Source organism: Eptatretus burgeri, chromosome 7 (assembly GCF_056783735.1).
Source record: "Eptatretus burgeri isolate ZD-2024b chromosome 7, Ebu_testis_v1, whole genome shotgun sequence".
Lineage (NCBI taxonomy): Eukaryota > Metazoa > Chordata > Myxini > Myxiniformes > Myxinidae > Eptatretus > Eptatretus burgeri.
In genome coordinates this window covers 103,012,459-103,033,438 of record NC_140967.1, presented here as the reverse complement: position 1 = coordinate 103,033,438, position 20,980 = coordinate 103,012,459, and the positions used below count along the sequence as shown (strand labels likewise).

At 44.6% G+C, this 20,980-nt stretch overlaps 1 protein-coding gene and 1 long non-coding RNA gene across 6 annotated transcripts in view; one reads left to right on the top strand and one right to left on the bottom strand.

The window, feature by feature from the left end:
* The window catches only part of SCGN (secretagogin, EF-hand calcium binding protein), a 110,063-nt gene that overhangs the window by 67,411 nt on the left and 21,672 nt on the right, over positions 1–20,980 (bottom strand). Inside the window, exons 1-4 of one of the 5 annotated variants that reach the window (XM_085890042.1) lie at positions 16,722–16,950; positions 13,872–13,942; positions 9,681–9,773; positions 5,184–5,273 (exon numbers count right to left, since the gene is read on the bottom strand). In XM_085890042.1, the coding sequence (XP_085746168.1) occupies positions 5,184–5,273; positions 9,681–9,773; positions 13,872–13,942; positions 16,722–16,794 (327 nt within the window). In that variant the 5' untranslated portion in view covers positions 16,795–16,950. Of the gene's footprint in view, positions 1–5,183; positions 5,274–9,680; positions 9,774–13,871; positions 13,943–16,721; positions 16,953–20,980 lie in introns of those variants that run through there. The other 4 variants (XM_085890041.1, XM_085890040.1, XM_085890044.1 and 1 more) reach the window with 4 other exon arrangements.
* LOC147023963 (uncharacterized) overlaps positions 1–20,980 on the top strand; it is a 56,606-nt gene that overhangs the window by 35,143 nt on the left and 483 nt on the right. Inside the window, exon 2 of the long non-coding RNA XR_015060492.1 lies at positions 11,793–12,200. This is a non-coding gene — a long non-coding RNA (uncharacterized LOC147023963). The remainder of the gene's footprint in view (positions 1–11,792; positions 12,201–20,980) is intronic.

Genomic DNA, 20,980 nt, shown 5'->3' with positions numbered 1-20,980 from the left:
CAGCAGCTTCAAGCACAGCTTAACACTGGTCGAAGTAAGGAACTCTCCATTTCAACTGTGAAGAGAAGACTTCGAGCTGCAGGTTTGACAGGTCGAGTGGCAGTAAGAAAGCCATTACTAAGATGGCAGAATAAGAGAAAGAGGCTTGCCTGGGCCATGAAGCACTGCCAGTGGACTACTGAAAACTGGAAGAAGGTCTTATGGACCGACTAATCAAAATTTGAAATCTTCAGTTCATCACGCAGGGTTTTGGTACGCCGTCGAGTAGGCAAAAGGATGGTTCCTCATTGTGTGACACCAACTGTCAAACATGGAGGAGGAAGTGCGATGATCTGGGCCTCTTTTTCTGGATCCAGAGTCGGCGACTTGCACAGAGTGACTGGCACCCTGAACCAAAAGGGCTACCACAGCATTTTGCAGTGCCATGCAATCCCCTCTGGCTTCACCTAGTTGGTCTGGGATTCATCCTACAGTAAGATAACGACCCAAAACATACCTCCAGGCTATGTCAGAACTTCCTTAGAAGAAAAGAACAAGACGATTGCATTCAAATCATGGAATGGCCAGCACAGTCTGCAGACTTGAACCCCATCAAGGTGGTTTGGGATGAACTGGACAGAAGGGTGAAGCAAAGCAACCTACAAGTGCAACACATTTGTGGGAACTTCTGCAACAGTGTTGGGAAGAACTTTCCGAACAATATTTAATTTCCATTGTAGAAACAATGCCACGAGTATGTTCGGCTGTTATATCTGCAAAAGGTGGCTACTTTGACGAGTCAAAAATTTGAATTAAATTTTGTTCAACAAAACGATTCCATGATTTATTTTTTTATCTGCAATTGTTTATTTGTTCTATGCTTTAATGTCAGAGTACATTGAAACATTAAACTGCTTAAATTTCAGTAAAAACTGGAAAAATGGGGGTGTTCTAAAACTTTCAGCCAGTGGAGTATATATATGTATATATAGTTATGTAGAGAGATGCGTCCAACCAAAAAAATGTCTCAATAATCTACCCATCTCATCTCATCTCATCACAACTCGACTGAACTCGTATCTGAAACTCATGACTGACTGGTTGAATCGTTTATAGAAAAGAGGACAAACTGATATTATTGTCTTGGATTTTGAGAAAGCATTCCACAGAGTTCCTGTTTACTAAATTTCGTTACTCCATCATCAGCAGACACGATCTACATTGGATATTGCCATTTCTCAGTGATAGACAGCAAGCCATCACAGTAAATGATACCCACTCAACCTGGGTCATGTGATATCCAACTACCCCAGGGATTAGTTCTGGGCCGACTGTTTCTCCTGCATATCAACAATAACCAAGACCATATCCAATCTAAGTTGCGTCTGTTTGCCGACGACAGCATAATCTATCGTGAGATGCAGAGTAATGATGACCATCGCATACTCCAAGACCTGTGTAGTACTCTTGCTGACTGGTCTACCAAGTGGTTGATGACTTTTAACAATGAAAAGTGTGCTACCCCAACTATAACGAGGAAACAAAACCAGGTCTACATGAGTATGTGATCCTTGGCGATGCTATCCCAGGAGTAGATCAGTCTGACTATCTGGGTGTGACGGTCTCGCATGATCTTTGATGGAACAAGAACTGCCAGAAGATTTTGCATTAGGCAAGCTTCACTCTTGGGAAAATACTTTGCATTAAAGATGAAGCAACATGTTTCAGCAACTTTTGGAGTCCCTACCACAATGCGAGGCCAAGTTATCAGCAGGTGCCTTCAAACACTCACTTTTTCCTTCTGCGGCCATGTCCCATCGCATGGGGTCTGCGGCTCATGATGCATGCAGGATTGTTCCAATTTTTTCACGAACAAGCTGTCTGGTTCGTCTGGAGTTAATTTTACCAGGAATTTTTTGAGTACGTACAATGAGAACTCACACAGTCTTTGTCAACAGAATCGAAGGTTGTGATCTTTGAGGTCGATCAACTTATCCTGCGAGACTGAACACCCGGCCGGCTTAATGTCCAACCAAGGGACGGTATATTTTTTGATGAAACGTTCTGCATGCGAAGCCCCGATCCAACAGTTTACAGTCGGGTCGGGAATCGAACCCAGAATAGATAACTAAAAGGTAAGTGCATTACCTGCGCACCAAGCTATCTCACTCGGGTCATCAAATCACATTTCATATTATGATAAATAACATTTGATATAAGCACATTTCCTCCGTATTAAACACTCTTCCACCATCAAATTACATGCCACAGCCATTTGCCAACAAATTTGTCATCTCCGTGTATCCTGTTTTCCCTCCGCATCACCACAGAAAGTTCCATCTAACGCCCCCCCCCCCAACCCCAACCCCTTTCCACATCACTTAAATCTTACTCACGTGGTTTTTCACACAAATAAATTGCTCCTTATAGATGACGAACTACAAAACAGAAGCGTCTTACAAGCTGAAGATGTCCATGAAATGACCTGGATCGGGATATCATTCTGTTAAAATCAGACCGAGCCAACACCTGCCTTTGACCCAGCCTCCTTTCAACAACTCACCACAATAATTATACAAGGTGTGACTTTTTCTTGTATGCAATGTCAAGGCTCGTGAGGGAGCTAGAACACAGAACGGAAATGGAGAAAGGGGGGGGGGGGGTGGGAAAACGCCAACAGCAAGGATGAGACAAAAATGAGGGAGACTTGGCCAATTGGGCTGGAGGAGGACACACTGGTTGAACAAGATGGATACAGAAGCAAACTCTCAGGAAGGAAAAAGCGGTATTTTATGACTAGGTGGGTGTGACCTTGGTTGATCTGTCGGTGATGGGACAATCATCTGAAATATTACAGGTTATTGTGAAGGTGTGCACGACACCAGCACGGTGGACATGTACTGCAGTCATGAAGATGGTGGACATTACAGGTCTGTGCTGTCGTCTGATCAGACACAGGACCAAAGCATTTATGAAACCGGGTTGTTGATGTACAGGAAAAGGTAAAATTAAATATCCACAGCTGAACACAGTTAGCGTACGCACCGAGAAAAACCGGAGAGCCATTCTTTTTGAGCAACATCTCCATGAACATGGATCGGTAATCGTTGGTGATTTTTGCAAAAACTCTTACCCTTGTTCGCAAGACTACAAATAACACCACCCTGTAGGCTGTAGGTTACCTTTAGGATGTCCGAGTTTGGGCTGGAACTGATGTTTGTTTAACTAATCAATGGGACTGTTTCTTTTCTGTTCACTTGGGTCAGGAATTAAACCATATGATGTGGTTGAGCCAACTGACCATTTTAGAGTGTTTTGTAGATTGAAGGATGAAATTCCGTTCAGATCGAACATTTGATGGGAGATCATCAAGTGAGTGACAGGAAACAAGGAAACAAGGTGAGCGACAGGAAAAAACACAAGATTCGACAAACATCGATTCCCACCAAACTAGGCGTCTCGGTGTGTTTCCGGACTTGGACACCCGACAGCAAGCTACAGCGCGATGTTAAGGAATCATTCAATAGATCTTCAAGCGATGGTGTTCCCAAGAGGTCACATCATGGACAGGGAGACTGTTTTTTTAATGAAGAGAAATGATTCAGAGCAATGGAGGAACTGTGGGAGTGGAAAAGGAGAGGAAATGTCTGAGTTAAGGAAGTGAATAAAAAGAAGAAAATGTCAAACAAAATGAGGAAAAGTGAAATGGAAAATGGCGGGAGTGTATATTGTTCATATGTGTCATGGTTGAGTGGTTAGTGTGTGTGTGGATGTTAGTGGGTGTTTTGGGTTGTGTGTCTTGGTTGAGTGGTTAGTGTGTGTGTGGATGTGTGGGAGTTTTGGGTTATTGTGTGTGTTCTGGTTGAGTGGTTAATGGCGTACCTAAGTGTGCAGTGTTTTGTGGGTGTGTTAACCCTTGACCTATTGGTGTATTACAGTGTTACGACATAGCCCTTGGGTAGAGGGCTCGAGGTACCGCTTATTGCTCCGTAGGTCCTCATTGACGTGCTCAGGAAACCAATGCGTACCCCGTGTGTGGTCGCACCATATAAAGTCAGATGTGACTGAGCGAAGTTAACATCTGAATGCTGACGCCAATTCACACCCCCACTCTTCAACACACAGTATTGTATGCAAATCCAGCAATGCAATAAAAATTCAAAACAGTGGAATAAATGCAAATATTTTTTTCAGGATAAAGAAACACAGGGTATACCACCAAGCAATGGATAAATCTTGTTAATAAGAAAAAGAATAAAATAAAATATATGCAGAGGTAACAATTAATAAATTAAAGGACAGACAAGCACCAAGACAATATGGACAAGACAATTTATAGGCCCACCAGATATCCGTAGCTAATGCAAAGGGGGGGGGTAGCAAAATAACAAAGGAATATTTGCCAAGATATAAAGAAGATAATGTGTAAAGGAGAAAGGTGGGGGGGGGGTTGGAAAGAAGAATGCAGGCCTGTTTGATTTGCCGTTCCAGCGGCCTCACCCCAGCCACAGGCCACAAGGATGACGCCTCACCACCGCCCTTCCTTCTCTCTCTGGGTGTGTTCTCAAACTTCACCAACGAACGAACAGGAGCAATTCCTGAAACACCTTGAAGCCACACGTTGCTTCAGGTCAGCTCAAGTGACACTCAGGAAGAGGAAACGCTTCTGCTCCATCTCCGATCCACGTGCACTCGTGAGGATCTCCTCTGCCCTAGTGTCTTCAACACAGACGGTACCTCCATCAGGCAGCCCTCAGAGGGATCACTCAAATCCTCAAAGAGGTTTTACAGGCCAAGTTGCTCATCACAAGCCAGACCGCACATTCTGCGTTCATTCCCGCTTTTTCCTCCGTCTCTCTCTCTCTCACCAGCCTTTATGCCTACCGCATGCTCTTGCTTTCTTTTCTTCTTCACCGCTTCTTTTGCTTTCTTTTTTTACTTTCCCCACCCAAAGAAATCCACACAGTTCTGCCGCACGAGACCGCATGAGGCCTTGTAGGGGGAATACAAGGCAGAAGGGAAAGGAAGATCCCGCAGCACAAGGATCAAAACAAAAGAAGAAAAAATAAAGAAGAAAGAAACCCATCTTGAGAACCAGAGCGACCACGGCAAAACCATTGCAATACACCTTGTGAACATAACAGGCATAATGGGGTTTATAAGAATTGGTCTGTAGTTAGGGGATATTTGGATCAATGACATACCCTCATGAACTCCACACTGTTGTCCAGCAATGACTCCTGACGAAACAACAGCAGGAAGTTCTCATCCTCCGGTAACAACATGTTTGCAACCTGGAAACAATCCATCCAACCAGTCAGGCCTTTATCAAACAACCTCTTCCTCCACCGCCAATCATCACCAAGCTCTTACTCCACAAACATTCATGCCGTGGATTTAGCACGAACGGACATTTTCCAAAGAACATTCCCAGATGAAATGGAAACTACCGACAATAACCATACACTCCCCAACACGGGACTTTGGAAATGACGGATGAATGCTAAATGAGGCCTGTTGCGCATGAGCCATGTGTGCGAGCGTTTACATGCACTGACTCGGTTTGGCTCGCCAGACACTTTTAAACTGTCATGAAAGATTTCATGCAAAATCCACTCCCAACCCCTTCCCCCCCACTCTCCTCCCAAAACATGATTAATAGAAAATATAATCATTAAAAAAAAAAAAACTTACCAAGTGCATCGACAACCCCCAGATATGATCTTCCCACCAGTATTAGGAGGAACGAAGGTTTGGTTGGAACGTGCCCATCTTCGAGCCTTCGGCCTTTCATGGGCCTACATCAATCGGTAGTTTTTTCAATACGAACTATAACATATTGTTGCGAGCCGGCGGGGTCAGGTGAGAAGACCACTCGGTGGGTAAAGCTACGTCGATTCCCACCAGACTCCCTGGAATTGTAGGCCATCGCTCACAGATAATTCCGTGACGCGGCGGGTCGTTTAACCGACCGTGGATGCCAATACCTTAACCGGGTGGCGTAAGGTCCTCCTGTCTAGAATCAAGTTACCTAATTAACCACGCAGTTTCGACTACCGGGGAATCACGCCCTCAGTACACCTTGCCCGAACTGGATCACTCTTCCAACAACCGACTACCCTTCCGGATCGGATGCAGCCGAGCGGCACTGCCAAGGACGTACCGGCTAGAAGGAATGGATTGTTGGGGATAAAGACTCATCTAAACTTAGATCCGAACCATGCTGGACCAATGGAGGAAAAGACAAAGGCAAGCTGGGAACATTTCTACAATTATTATTTATTTACAATAAGCGAGGAAAAGCATGTGGCACAACAAAAGGTTTATTGGGAATGTAATCAGGGAAAGATGAGAGAGGTGTGGGGTGGGACAATTATACAAGCAACTTATAAAAGCAGACACAGTGCAGACTTGACGCGAGATTAATAAAAGCAATAACAATCATAACAATGAAGATCTTATAGAGGCTTATCTAACGGACAGGCACCAACACACTCAGACACAAACACTCAGACAAAACTAGAACTACGTTGTCGATGGCACACCATCGCATATTCCCGCGCGCACTGCTTTGTCCCATTAACGCTTGGTGAAATTTTATCTTGCAAAATGGATTGACTATTCTTTTCTATTTGATGTGCTTTATGACCATAGACTTACTATGTTTACTAAATCAGAAGTCATTGTAAGCATGTCAACATTTCATGAAACATTAATTTAACACTGTCCAGCAATATAGAACTGTGCATCAATTCAATCATAGGAATAAACTGTGTATAATATTAATTATAATTATTCATAATCAATTAGATAAATACAGTAAAACCTGTGACTATTTGTCACTCATGGGGGCCACATAAGTAAGTTCTTTATAAAAGAATTTACCATGTACAATGATAAATACACTTTAAAAAAAAATCAGCCCCCATGACCCCACCCACTCTGGCCCGGCCCCTAGGGGTCATATAAAAAATCCGACAGTCTTGTGCACTTCCCCATACATATATCTACTATGTTCCAAAGTTTCAAGTTCCTATCTCAAACGGTGTAGGAGGAGCTATTTTGACCCCCTGCCCCCCAAGCACCCTCTAATCATCATGTGTTTTAAAAAATATGTTGTTAAATGTATAACTCATGAATATGTTTGATTAAAAAAGCTATAAGACAATATTTTTTAATCGACCCCCATGACCCCAACCCCTCTGGCCCGGCCCCTAGGTGTCGTATCAAAAATCCAAAAGTGTTGTGCACTTCCCCATACATATATCTAACATGTCCCAAAGTTTCAAGTTCCTATTTCAAACGGTGTAGGAGGAGTTACAGGGCAAGACAGATGGACGTACGGACGTACGGACGGCGGAGCCAATCACAATATTCCCGCTTTTCTTCGAAAGCGCGGGAATAATAAACCCAATGAAAGGCAAATGACTTTTGCAGCCAGGGAGGGAGGGAGTTGAGGTCACAGTTTTTGGTACTTGAGCGTTTCAGGGGGAAGGGATGCTCCATGGTGCGGCACCCGACAAAAGCTGTGCAGTTCGGTGCGCAGCCGCACGTGTGGTAATCGTGTCTGCAGCAGGAGCTTCAGTGGAGGAGAGCGGAGTCCAAAATGGCGAAAGTTGAGCAGTAGCAGGAGCAGACAAGAGATTTGGTCGAGGTCGTGTCGGTGGGGACCAGTACAGTAGGCGGGCCGTCGAGGCGAAACGTAGGTAGAGCCAAGCAGCCGGAACACCTTCGCAACAACTCCTTCAATTCCCTTTCACACTTTTCCTTCCAACGGCCTCCCACAACAACAACCTTCCCATCCAACGACAACTCTGACCAACTTCTTCCTTTCCATCCACCCCAACTTTGCCCCAACTCTGAGGATTGCTCTGTACTTTATAGATCACGGAGCTCGGGGAGGAGCCATGTTGAAACCGACGTCATCGTCTGATCCGAGCATCCCGATTGGACTGGGCCTTTATGTGGTCCGCCTTTCTGGGTGGGGTTTCGGCCAGACGCTAGTTTGGCCCGCCCACGCTGCGCTTGTCTGGGTTTGGGAAGGTGGATGCCGATGCGGCTTTCACAGCAAACGTTGGGATTTTGCCTCAGAAAACGAGACTCCGGATACAGCGGGCAGACGGTGGTATGCTGTGGCCAGCGAAACGAGGGGAGCAAGCGATATGAATTTACCTCAGAAAAAGGAGGGAATAAAATAAAACAGGAAAAATGATTTATTAATCCTAACTTTTGCCCATCACAACGTACTCCCTGCTGTCCCGCTAGACAAAAGGTAGGGATCTAACTACACGTATATTAATGGAATAACTGACTCAGGACAACTCTCTGTTGTATGCATACGGTTCCGAGAACCGTAACAATATCAACTTTATGGACGAGTTGATCAAAAAATGCTTCTCAAACTGTTACGTTGTGCAGAGGCACAATCCTTTCTCGCAGGTACGTTTACAAGTACATTCGGCTTCTTGAAAATTATTTTTATTCGTTTCCTGCTACAATCCTTATCTGCGAGACGTAAAACATGTCAAGGCCGACACGATTTACCTTTGTTACTCGGGGTTTCTGCACATGCGTGTCCAGCAACCTGGAGCGGATTACATCATTTTGAAAGAGCACGATTTACATTCTACAAGCAATTTGGGAGTGTTTGTGGTTGAACTGGATTTCCTTGACGGCCAGACTGGTGACTTTTTGAAGTAGTTCAGCTAGGTGTGATGTGTTTGTGATTGTGTTAACAAATGATTGGAGGCTCGCATACATCCTTCCCATAACCCATCACTGATTCCAGGAAGGAAAATATAGTGGGATTGGCAGGGGGGGGGGATAGTAAGGGAGTATACGGTGAGGGTTAAGGGGAAAACAGAGATCAGAAGGGATTTGAATGTGTTCAAGATGTTATCATGAAACGGAAGACCAAGAAGGAACCCGCAGAAGTAAAGAGCACAGATGGAATCATCAGGCGGATATTCGGGATCAGGTGGATATTCGGGTTTCAGCAGCTACTCCACAACCCTCAAACCCATCCAGGCACAGCCAAGTGAGCCGTACAGAAAAAAATTCTGCAAGAACTCACTTCTTCTCAGAGAGATAAATAACAAAAGAGAGGAATAGAGAGTGAGAGAGATGGAAGAGAAGAAAAAGCAAGAATTACAATGAATAAAGACAATTATGGAAAACAAACGAATTGAAAGAAATGTAAAAGAACAAAGAACAAAGATGTCGAGAAGAACCCAGACAGATATATTTCAGTAGTTACTCCTCAGGCTCAAACGCAGCAACATGTACAAGCTACCAGAGGTCTGTCAGCGGGGAAGCACAGTCCACTCAGCATCAGGATATGGTACAAACATAATGAAACGGAAGACCAATAAAGCAGGTAGGGGTGGGGTTGGGGTGGGCAATGGGATGGAGGGTAGAGGATGTTAAATTTCATTTAATATTTGAAAAATAACCGAAGCTACTTCGTATTTCTGTGCAGTACCCGTATAATGTGTGCTTTGTGTCAATTAAACATTAATTTTAGAGCGACAGTGGACAGGTGTAAATCCAAACAACCCAAATAGCGAACAACCAACCGTGAAGCATATACCGATTGGTTATTTCACAACTCGTAAAGGAAATGCCACATCACAATTTATTCAGAAGCATAACAGATGTATTTACGCAACGTACATGGTAGACGTATCTGTTACTACGAGTACCTCGTGTATCTGCAGACGTCCATCCGAGCTGACGTCATAGATAGACATGAACTGCGACTTCAGATCCTGCAGCTGTTTCTCTGTCAGGTCGGTCTGTAAGTAGCAAGCACCAACTAAATCAGTACCTACACCCTCCACACGTAGATCAGCACCTGCACCAAGCTCAATTCCTGCGATGGCTCAGCACCTGCACCAAGCTCAACACCTGTGATGGCTCAGCACCTGCACCAAGCTCAACACCTGTGATGGCTCAGCACCTGCACCAAGCTCAACACCTGTGATGGCTCAGCACCTGCACCAAGCTCAACACCTGCGTTGGCTCAGCAATGTCAGCAAAGGCGACTAAAAAAAATGCAATGAGCCAAAAAAACTATCCGTTTCCCTTGTCCTTATAAATTACAATATAAAACCAACAGATGATACAATCCCAGGGTACATGGTCAAAGGTTGCATGGATGTACATGTATGTGCATCTCCTCTTCATACATCGATCAGTGTTTTTCCCTGTACACAATTGCCCTGTCCGTACGTCGGTATATGATCGTGCGTCGGTGAGTGTCCTGAAATCGGCATGATTGCACGAACGACATCAGCCTTACACATGCCGTTCTTAGGTGTGCTTCTTTGTTTGTCTGTTTGTCTCTGTCTCTCTCCCTGTGCTCCCTCCAAACACACCTCACCAATTCCCCTTACCACATCTTTGAATCACACAAAGCGTTTAACCCCATTTGCTCTCTGTGCAAATCCACAATCATTGGGCTTTTAACCACACTAGCTATCTGTGCGAATCCACCGTCATTGGGCTTTTAACCACACTAGCTCTCTGTGCGAATCCGCCATCCATCCATCCATCCATTGGGACCATACTCTGCAGAGCGTTGGTGCTGCCGAAGCAGTATCCTTGGCTATTGGGCACAATCCTGGACAGGTCACCACTCCAACACAGGATACCAGTAAGCTGGTACTCATTTTGCCGACCTCAGAAGGATGACAGATAGTCAACCCCACCTGGTATTAATTCAACAGCAGAGTGGGATTTGAACAAAGGATCATGGGATCCCAAGCCCACCACCCAAACCATTAAGCCAACACCAGGCGTAATCCACCATCATTGGGCTTTTAACCACACTAGCTCTCTGTGCGAATCCACCATCATTGGGGTTTCAACCACACTTGCTCTCTGTGCGAATCCACCATCATTGGGGTTTTAGCCACACTTGTTCTCTGTGCGAATCCACCATCATTGGGGTTTCAACCCCACTAGCTCTCTGTGCGAATCCACCATCATTGGGGTTTCAACCCCACTAGCTCTCTGTGCAAATCCACCATCATTGGGCTTTTAACCCTACTTGCTCTCTGTGCGAATCCACCATCATTGAATTTCCACCATAAAGGACGTTGAGCTAGTCATGTGGGATTTAAACATCTGTTTGGGTTCAAAAGGAACAAAATATCATGAGAGCACAGAGCGTGGGATCCGTTTGTACACTCGCTCCATCTGGCATGCATGCTATTACCATTGACAAATATCAATTATTATTAGGATCATTATTTATTATTACTATTATCCTTACTCTTTGACAACGTTTTCCATGTCATTTAAAAAATATCAACCATGTATATTATATTCACAGATATTGAAAAATAAAACCCCTTCACATAACTTTTTGAACCCCACGCGCACAGTAAGTATATTACGTATGCTTGAGGAAGGAGGGGCAGGTGGGGGGTTATGAAAGGCCAAATTCCGGTATTTGTCCGTACGTAATACAATGTGAAGTCTCATTATTACAGATGTTGTGTAAATTTTTTTTTTTTTTACAGGAAACCACTGTTTGATCACTTGAACGCAACTCCTTAAGGATTTTACGATGGGGGGACTAAATGGGTTAGGTCATTGGGCAATCTCTGCCCACATCCTTTACATTCAGATTATAACCTATAAGCCCTGTCTACAAGGCTACACTCTCAGCAAGTCGGGATGTTAATGGCAGAGGAGGTTGGGTATGGGGAGTGGAACCTCAAATGGAAGTTCCTCGTCACCATACCAGTTTTTTTTTCAAAATGATGTATAACTACACTATCTTCTTTTCCTTCCCTTCACTTTACAAGGGATGAGGTCTAATGGTAACAAGCTTCTATCCTGCCTCGACCACGACACTCCTCCGCATCCTCGTCCTCCGCCAACTCTCAACACTGTCCAACCACCCCCACCTCACGGATATCCCTCCTCACACAAGCATCCCATCTAAACCGCGGTCTACCTCTTTCATCCTAACTTCATCCTTCAACCGATTCGCTCTCTTCCTTCATCCACATCAAGTGTCCAGCCCATCTCAGCCGGTATTTCACCAATCACCCGGCCAAGCTCATCTGCACACCAATCTCCTCCATCAGTTCATCCATCCTACTTCTATCCACCCTCTTCACTCCCACAATCCTCCTGACCCACTTATTCTCAGACATCTGCAACCTCCATTGTTGTCTCTCTGTCAGTGCCACCGTCTCCAGGCCATAAAGGTAGGCCGGCGTCACACAAGTCACCATAACCTTCCCTTTCAATTTTGTTGATATCTTTCTGTCTGCCATTACTCCCTTCACCCTCATCCATGCATTCACATTTCACACCTACCTCAAAACAGCTTCTCCTTCACACATTTCACATGTAAGAAAAGAAGAAGAAGAAGAATATCATGAACTATGGTAGTACTACATATAGTGGGATGATACGGGAAAAATCTGACCGCCCATTAAAATGTGTACACAATGATACACTTATAAACTAACTACTCCAGAGTGAAATCATAAACATGAAAAGCCATAACTTTTATTATTGAGTGTTTTCTGAACTACCAAAAAGACACCAAAAAACATCGCTAAAGTACCACATCAGGAGATAGCTAAACCGCCAATTCGCAGGTTGAGAGACATAATGTTGTAACTGCATTTTTGGCAAAATTGAATAAAATGGCTCTCATGTCTTTCAAATGGTGTTGAAAGACATGAGAGCCATTTTATTCAATTTCGCCAAAAATGCAGTTACAACATTATGTCTCTCAACCCACGAATTGTCCTTCTTCTTCTTCTTCTTCTTCTTCTTCTTCTTCTTCTTCTTCTTCTCCCCTCTAAAAACAATGTGAATCTGTAGCCCAACCTACCTCAATAACTGCTGAAACTATGATAGTGATTCCAACGTGAGGAAGTTACTTTGTCTCTGGGCTAGTGCACACAATCCAAAATTAAAAAGTAGGTAAAACAGAAGACCAAGAAAGAACCCGAAAGAGTAAAGAGCAATGTTGGAGTCATCAGGAGGATCCTGGATAGGATTCAAGTTTCAGCCATGACTCCGCAACCCTCAAACCCATCCAGACAAAAATTTCTGCAAGAAGTCCCTTCTCCTCGGAGAGATTGATAATGAAAGAGAGGAAAACAGAGTAAAAGATAAACGAGAAGAAAAAGCAAGAATTAGAATGAATAAATTGTGAAGAAAAAAAATAAAGAGAATTGTGAGAAAAAAAAATTGTGACGGAACAATGTCAAAAGATGTCATCCCAGACCACAAGAGGATTGTTGTGTCGTAATGTGGAATCGTGATGTGGTGTCATTCCTACCTTGGGTGGTTGTTTTTCTTGAGATTTCATCCTTCGATGTTTTTATTTTTTTGAATGTTTTTTTTTTCTAGTTAATAAGAAAAAGCACTTCACTATCCGCGTTCTCTGCACTGCACTTGTGGGATCGCACGCACGCACGCACGCACGCACACACACACGCACACACCAAGCCACAGAATAATTGCATTTCAGGCTCGAGAATCAGAAACCCTTCTCGCCTTCACCTGCCATCGTTACAACCAGCAATGTATATATGTTATTTACATAAACCATTTTACAGAGAGAGGGGGAGGGAGGGAGGAGAGGAAAAGGGGAAGGCTGATCACATCATCCATCTGACCTTCCATAGATTGCATGGGATGCTCACCCTACCTACTGATCACCCATCTCTCTGGTTTGAAAAATAGAAAGGGGGGATGGGAGAATGGGGAGATTTCCTTTAAATAGTCAACCCATAGTGTCCCCCCTCCACCTAGATGCAGTAAATGGTAAAAGCGATAATGCTGTACTCATGAACACATATAGCGTCTTGTTTACTAATCGTTTCTTTGTTGACGAGATACATGATGACGTGACTCACGCCCACACCAAGCCCAGCCAGGAGGTGTCGAAACAGCTGGTCCAGCTCTTTACCCTCGATGTATCCTTTACCTGTGGGGGGACACACCGGAGGAGTCGTCAATGCAATGCGGAACAATAATAATATAACAGAGAAACACCTCGTGGGGACATTAAGCTGGCAGTCCTGCCGTGCAAGTAGTGGTAATGGATGATCGCGTCATGACGTCACAACTCTCTCGCTCTATCTCTCTCTCTCCCCCCCCCCCCCCCCTTCCACGTTCTACACAAATAGGAAGGTCAGGTAGGAATGCATCCACAGATAGATTCCACGAACGACCCACGAGGGGTACAATTTAGAGTGAAAGGCATTGATGGGACATCACTTCAAGGTCTAGTGAAACCTATTGGAATCCCAGGGAGGAGGGATCGCCGGTTTGGGGTTGTGGGTGGGGGGAAAATCACCTATTTGAGATTCACGGAGTGTCCTAATAAATAATGTTGACAACAGCAATAATAAGACGTGTTGACGAACATGTGAACGAGATAGCCGACTAAATGCCATATTTTCACAAGTCAGAAGGTTTAAATCGCTGTGGGGTGAGATCCAAGACCCAAAATTGTGAACCATTTCAATCGTTATGGATTGAGATCCAAGACCCGCCCATGTGAATCCTTTCAATCCCAATGGATTGCGATCCAAGGCCCGACCATATGAACCGTTTCACTCCTGATGGGTTGAGATCCAAGACTCCCCCAAAATAACCCTTTCAATCCCTATGGATTGAGATACAAGACTCACCAGGAGGCACAGTTTCCATCCCTATGGATTGAGATACAAGACTCACTAGGAGGCACCGTTTCCATCCCTATGGATTGAGATACAAGACCCGCTCTTATGAACCATTTCCATCCCGATGGATTGAGATCCAAGACTAGCCAGCATGAACCGTTTCAATCTTTATGGTTTGAGATCCAAGACCCACCCATATGAACCGTTAACAATCCCAAAGGATTGAGATCCAAGACCCACCAGCATGAACCGTTTCCATCCCCATGGATTGAAATCCAAGACCCGCCCGTATAAACCGTTAACAATACCTAAGGATTGAGATCCAAGACCCCTACCAGTATGAACCATTTCCATGACCATCTCGATGGATTGAGAAACAAGACCCGCCAATGTGAACCGTTTCCATGTCGATGGATTGAAATCCAAGCCGCGCCCGTATGAACCGTTTCCATCTCTATGGATGAAATCCAAGCCTCGCCCGTGTGAACCGTTTCCATTTCGATGGATGAAATCCAAGTCCCTCCCGTATGAACCGTTTCCATCTCTATGGATGAAATCCAAGTCCCACCCGTATGAACCGTTTCAATCTTTATGGTTTGAGATCCAAGACCCACCCATATGAACCGTTTCCAATCCCAATTGATAATAATCCAAGTCCCGCCCGTATGAACAGTTAACAATCCCAAAGGATTGAGATCCAAGACCCGCCAGCATGAACCGTTTCCATCCCCATCGATTGAAATCCAAGACCCGCCCGTATGAACCGTTTCCATCTCTATGGATTGAAATCCAAGTTCTGCCTGTATGAACAGTTTCCATCTCCATGGATTGAAATCCAAGACCCACCCGTATGAACAGTTTCCATCTCTGAGGTTGAAATCCAAGTCCCGCCCGTGTGAACTGTTTCCATCTCTATGGATTGAAATCCAAGTCCCGCCTGTATGAACCTTTTACATCTCGATGGATGAAATCCAAGACCCACCCGTATGAACCGTTTCCATCTCTATGGATTGAAATCCAAGACCCACCCGTATGAACCGTTTCCATCTCGATGGATGAAATCCAAGTCCCACCCGTGTGAACTGTTTCCATCTCCATGGATTGAAATCCAAGACCCACCCGTAAGAACCTTTTACATCTCGATGGATGAAATTCAAAACCCACCCGTATGAACCGTTTCCATCTCCATGGTTTGAAATGCAAGACCCACCCGTATGAACCGTTTCCATCTGCATGGATTGAAATCCAAGACCCACCCGTATGATCCGTTTCCATCTCCATGGTTTGAAATGCAAGCCCACCCGTATGAACCGTTTCAATCTCCATGGATTGAAATACAAGACCCACCCGCATGAACCGTTTCCATGTCCATGGTTTGAAATGCAAGACCCACCCGTATGAACCGTTTCCATCTCCATGGATTGAAATCCGTGTAAATTCCAAGTGCGATCACAGTGACCATGCCATGGAATTGGCGATCTAATCGCCTCCTCGAGGTGTCACTCACAGCGATCCGGACGTCCTGCCTGTTTACCATCATTATTTTAACCACCAGCTCGTACATCCATCTCGCCCCCCACTTCATCACCGCCATTTACATTTAAGCCTGAAACTTCATGGAGAAACAAATTCGAGCAAAGCGGACGCAGCCCAAAGGTGATCGCACCGCAACTCGTCGGCACCACGGAGTGATACCGGCGGATCCAGTGAGTGTCGAAGCGGGTTCACTCCATTCGAGCCTTTCGGAACTGATGGAAATGCAAGAGGGCTGTAGGGAGAGCCAGGTGTACCTCCCTCAAGAGTGAGAGAGGAGGTAAGTGGCTGCAAACAGGTGTGACGATGGAGATGAATGGGGACACGGGGAAATCGGGTGGGATGGAGATGAGGAGACGCGGGGGGACAAAAGGTAGGATAACTCCTCGTCCGGGATGGGGTAAAGTGCGTAACAAAGCGAAGTGATGGAAAGGTATGGATACAGGTGTGTAGTGGTGTAAAAAGGCGCACGAGAGGAGAACGGGACACGGTGTAGGGAGAGTGGAGAGGTGAGGGTGAGGGTGAGGGTGAGATTTTATTTTTTACCTTCACCGTCGAATCTCTGCCATATGCGCAGGAACCCTCCCGCGTCGATGTTCCCGATGTTAGTTTGCTGCATAATGCTCGCCACAGATAGTGTGAGGAGTGTGAGATAGAGAAGGGGAGGGGGGGCGGGGAAAGGGGGATAACGGAGGGAAGGAAATTTGTGCAGAGAGGCCGCAAGTCCGCCGAGCGGGGCTCAGAGAGACTGGCTCGAGTGAGTGGAGCGCGCGCACGTCTCGGGTATGGGGCTGGATCACGGGGCAGGGGAAGGGGGCTGGAGCGGGGTTGTGGGTTTGGGCGGGGAGCAATGTCTAACGAGCTAGTCCCCATGGATATTGTTTGGATGGTCTCGAGATTATAAGAAGCTTATATCAAGAAGCTTATACTAGTAATTACAAGCTGAGCCGCTGGCGACGGTTTACTTGGACAAGAAAATCTTACATTGTGACACGGATCGATGTTCATGGTTCAACCGTTCGTTAAACGTTTGATTCTGTGTCAAAACGACGAAATTGTTTGATTTTAATCCTCAAATATTTCACCAACTTCACCCGAAGATTCAACAGGTGATCAGACTTTGAGGACAAACTGGATCGATGGGGCTCAACCCCCCCCCCCTCCACTATCCGGACAAAACATATAATCATTGGTTCAGGGTCGAGTCTGCGAACCAACAAAATTCCATTGACGTAATCAAATAAGGACCCATCTATTTATTACGTACGCAAATTGACATAATTGTCATCAGTTGGGAAGGGGTGTTCCATGTTCCACCACCTGTATGATCTTTACCTGACTGTTAGGTTTTCTGAACGACCCTTCCATTCTCAACACCGTCCCAGAACTCCTGTCTTTCCTCATTTTTAATTATCTCGACGTACACTATCACGCGTGCATACGTAATAAATATATGGGCTCTCATTCAACATCGGCGTATCGTGCGAATGAGTAGAAATAAATTTTAAAATAAATAAAGGAGGAAGATGAGGCACGACCTATCGTCCTGTACGCCTATAATACAAGATTAAATATTTCCCTTTCAGTTCCCACGGGGTGTCATGGATGAAGGTCATCATGTGATGTGCCTCGTGATGCAAGATCTCAAACCGGGAACTACGAGAGCAATTTGTGGATTCAGGAATCTTTATGTTTAAAGGTCCCATGACACTCAAAAGGACTGAAATTGCATATATATATATATATATATATATATATATATATATATATATATATATATATATATATATATATATATATATATATATATATATATATATATATATATATATATATATATAGTGTCCTATAGGAGTTCTTCATCGTGATTTCTGATCTGACAATGTTTTTTTTCACAATACTCGTTCTGTAAAATGTAAAATTAAAAAACAAACTTTTCGGGAACGCCCCTAAAAATTCTGCCGAAATCTACTGAACGACGCGGAACCCACATGACGTCATCTCCAGAACAACAAAGGCTGCACGCAAATTACTCGGGTTGGTGGTCTACGTGATTGTATTGGCTTCCTGTGTGTTTCCACATTCGAGTGGTCGACTCAAACGCTTCGTTCATTTCTGCTTTAAAAAAAAAAAAAATCAAACATTTGGTTTTGAATAATGGATGACATGGACTTTGAGTGTGAGAGAAATGAAGGATTTTGGTCTGAATCGGATGGGGAATTGTCGGATAACGTAGTCGCGAGAGGTGAAGTTCAGGCAGCTGGAAATGGAAAACGGCCTTACCAGTTCGAGCCCGAAGCAGGACAAGCAGAGGAAACTGCGATGAAATTCCCAGCATTCATGATGATCGGGAGGACATCGAAGGAAGACTTGGCAATAACAACTGGTTCGACTAAATCCTATTCGTAATTCAATAATGTAAATTCTACTTGCATACTGCTCGATATCAGAAATATTTTAGTGAGGTGACGTGACCAGCACAGCACAGCGGGCATGTTGCTCGGCGGCGAATGAATCGCAAGCAAGGCCAGCCAATGTCATCGGCCGTATCTCTCCGCGCATAAAACGAAGCAATCTCGCTGTCCGGATACGATGAAAACTTGTGTGCAGAACACACCTTGCGACACAATTGTCTAGAGTAGTCCAATAAATCTGACGTTCTGTTGCATTTTTATTTATTTTATTCCTACTGTCGTCATGTAGCGCCAGTAGAAAACAATGAAGAAAAGAAAACAATAAAAAAAATTACCCCCCCCCCCCCCCCCGTGCGGGAGTGCCGGTCATCTCTGCGAGAAAATATATAGCCTCCTGAAGGTAGGGCAGTTTTTGCAAACTTTGAAGTCATGTGACACGAAAACGAAAGCGAATATCGAAAATCTGGCCTGACAAAATTTAGATATTATCCCATAGATTTATATGCCACAATCAAATTCAACATCACTTGAGAAATGTAGGAGGAGATAGATTTTGAAAATCGTCATTTTCACATTTTTTGCCAACTTTGAAGTCACGTGACACGAAAACGAAAGCGAATATCGAAAATCCGGCCTGACCAAATTTAGATATTGTCCCATAGATTTATATGCCATAATCAAATTCAAGATCGCTTGAGAAATGTAGGAGAAGATAGATTTTGAAAATCGTCATTTTCGCATTTTTGCCAATTTTGAAGTCACGTGACACGAAAACGAAAGCGAATATCGAAAATCCGGCCTGACCAAATTTAGATATTGTCCCATAGATGCATATGCCACAATCAAATTCAAGATCGCTTGAGAAATGTAGGAGATAGATTTTGAAAATCGTCATTTTCGCATGAAAATCGTCATTTTCGCATTTTTTGCCAACTTTGAAGTCACGTGACACGAAAACGAAAGCGAATATCGAAAATCCGGCCCAATCAAAATTTAGATATTGTCCCATTGATTCATTCATATGCCACAACCAAATTTAAGATCGCTGAAGAAATGGCAGAGGAGATAGAATTTGAAAATTGTCATTTTCGCAACGGACGGACGGACGGACGGAAGGACATCTACACCCATATTATTAGGTCATGCTCGAAGAGATGACCTAAAGAAAGCTACAGCACGTCAGATTTATCAGAGTAGTCGGACGGACGACGGATTTATAGGACGACATTGCTTTTGATGATGGGTACTGCATCAGGTTTCAGCCTCCTCGACTTCTTCAAACTGAACAGCGAATAGAGCCTGTGATCAAAGTCACAGCGAATAGAGCCCAAGTTTCTTGGTGAAGGGGTGTATGATATGGACATGCAGCTGTCAGGAACACAGGCATCATCCAAACCTACTGGAAGTGGGGGCCTTGTTGTTCCTCTCTGGAAAGGGAAGGGTGATTGCCAAGACTGCAACAACTACTGAGGGGTGATGCTGCTCTCAGTGCCGGGCAAGCTCTTTGCTCGGAAAATTCTTGATAGGGTTCACCACCATCTGCTTGAGCACCAGCGCCCAGAGCAGTCAGGCTTTACACCAAAGAGGTCAACGATTGACCGTATTCCTTGCTCTTTGGGTCCTCACCGAACACAGATGAGAGTTCTGGCAGGGGCTGCTTCAGCCTATACTGATCTCTGTGAAGTGTTTGATTCAGTGAATCTGGATGCCCTCTGGAGGATTATTGGTCTTCATGGGGTGCCACCAAAACTAATCTGATGTCTGAACTATACTCTGGTACTGACAGTGTTGTGAGATGTGGTGATACCATCTCTGACTTACTTCCAGTTGTTACTTTAGTTTGTCAGGGGTGTGGACTGGCCCCCACACTTTTCAGCGCTTGTATGGACTGGATTCTGGGGAGGATGTCAGAGAGATCAAGCTGCAGTGCAAGATCTCTGACGTTGATTTGGCAGATGATGCAGTCATCGTTGCGGAGACTCGAGATATCCTTTTGGGGGCCCTCGAGGTGCTGAATGAGAAGTTGGACCCGCTGGGATTACAGGTTTCCTGGGTCAAAACTAAGATCCAGGCTTTCAATGACATCTTGGATGCTGCTATCCTGTCTGTACCTGTTTGTGGCGAGGATATTGATGTCACGGAGAGAGTCACTTACCTTGGCAGTGATATTCATGTCTCTGCTGGCTGTGAGCCTGAGGTCATCTGGGTCGGGCCTTGGGAGTCATGGATTCACGAGATCATGGGGTGTGGCGTTGCCGGTACCTGTGCAGGAGGACAAAAGTTCAAGTCTTCAGGTCCTTGATGCTTCTAGTCTTGCTCTATGTATATGAGACTTGGTCTCTGACCAAGGATCTGAGACTGAGACTTAATTCCTTTTGTACTAGGTCTCTT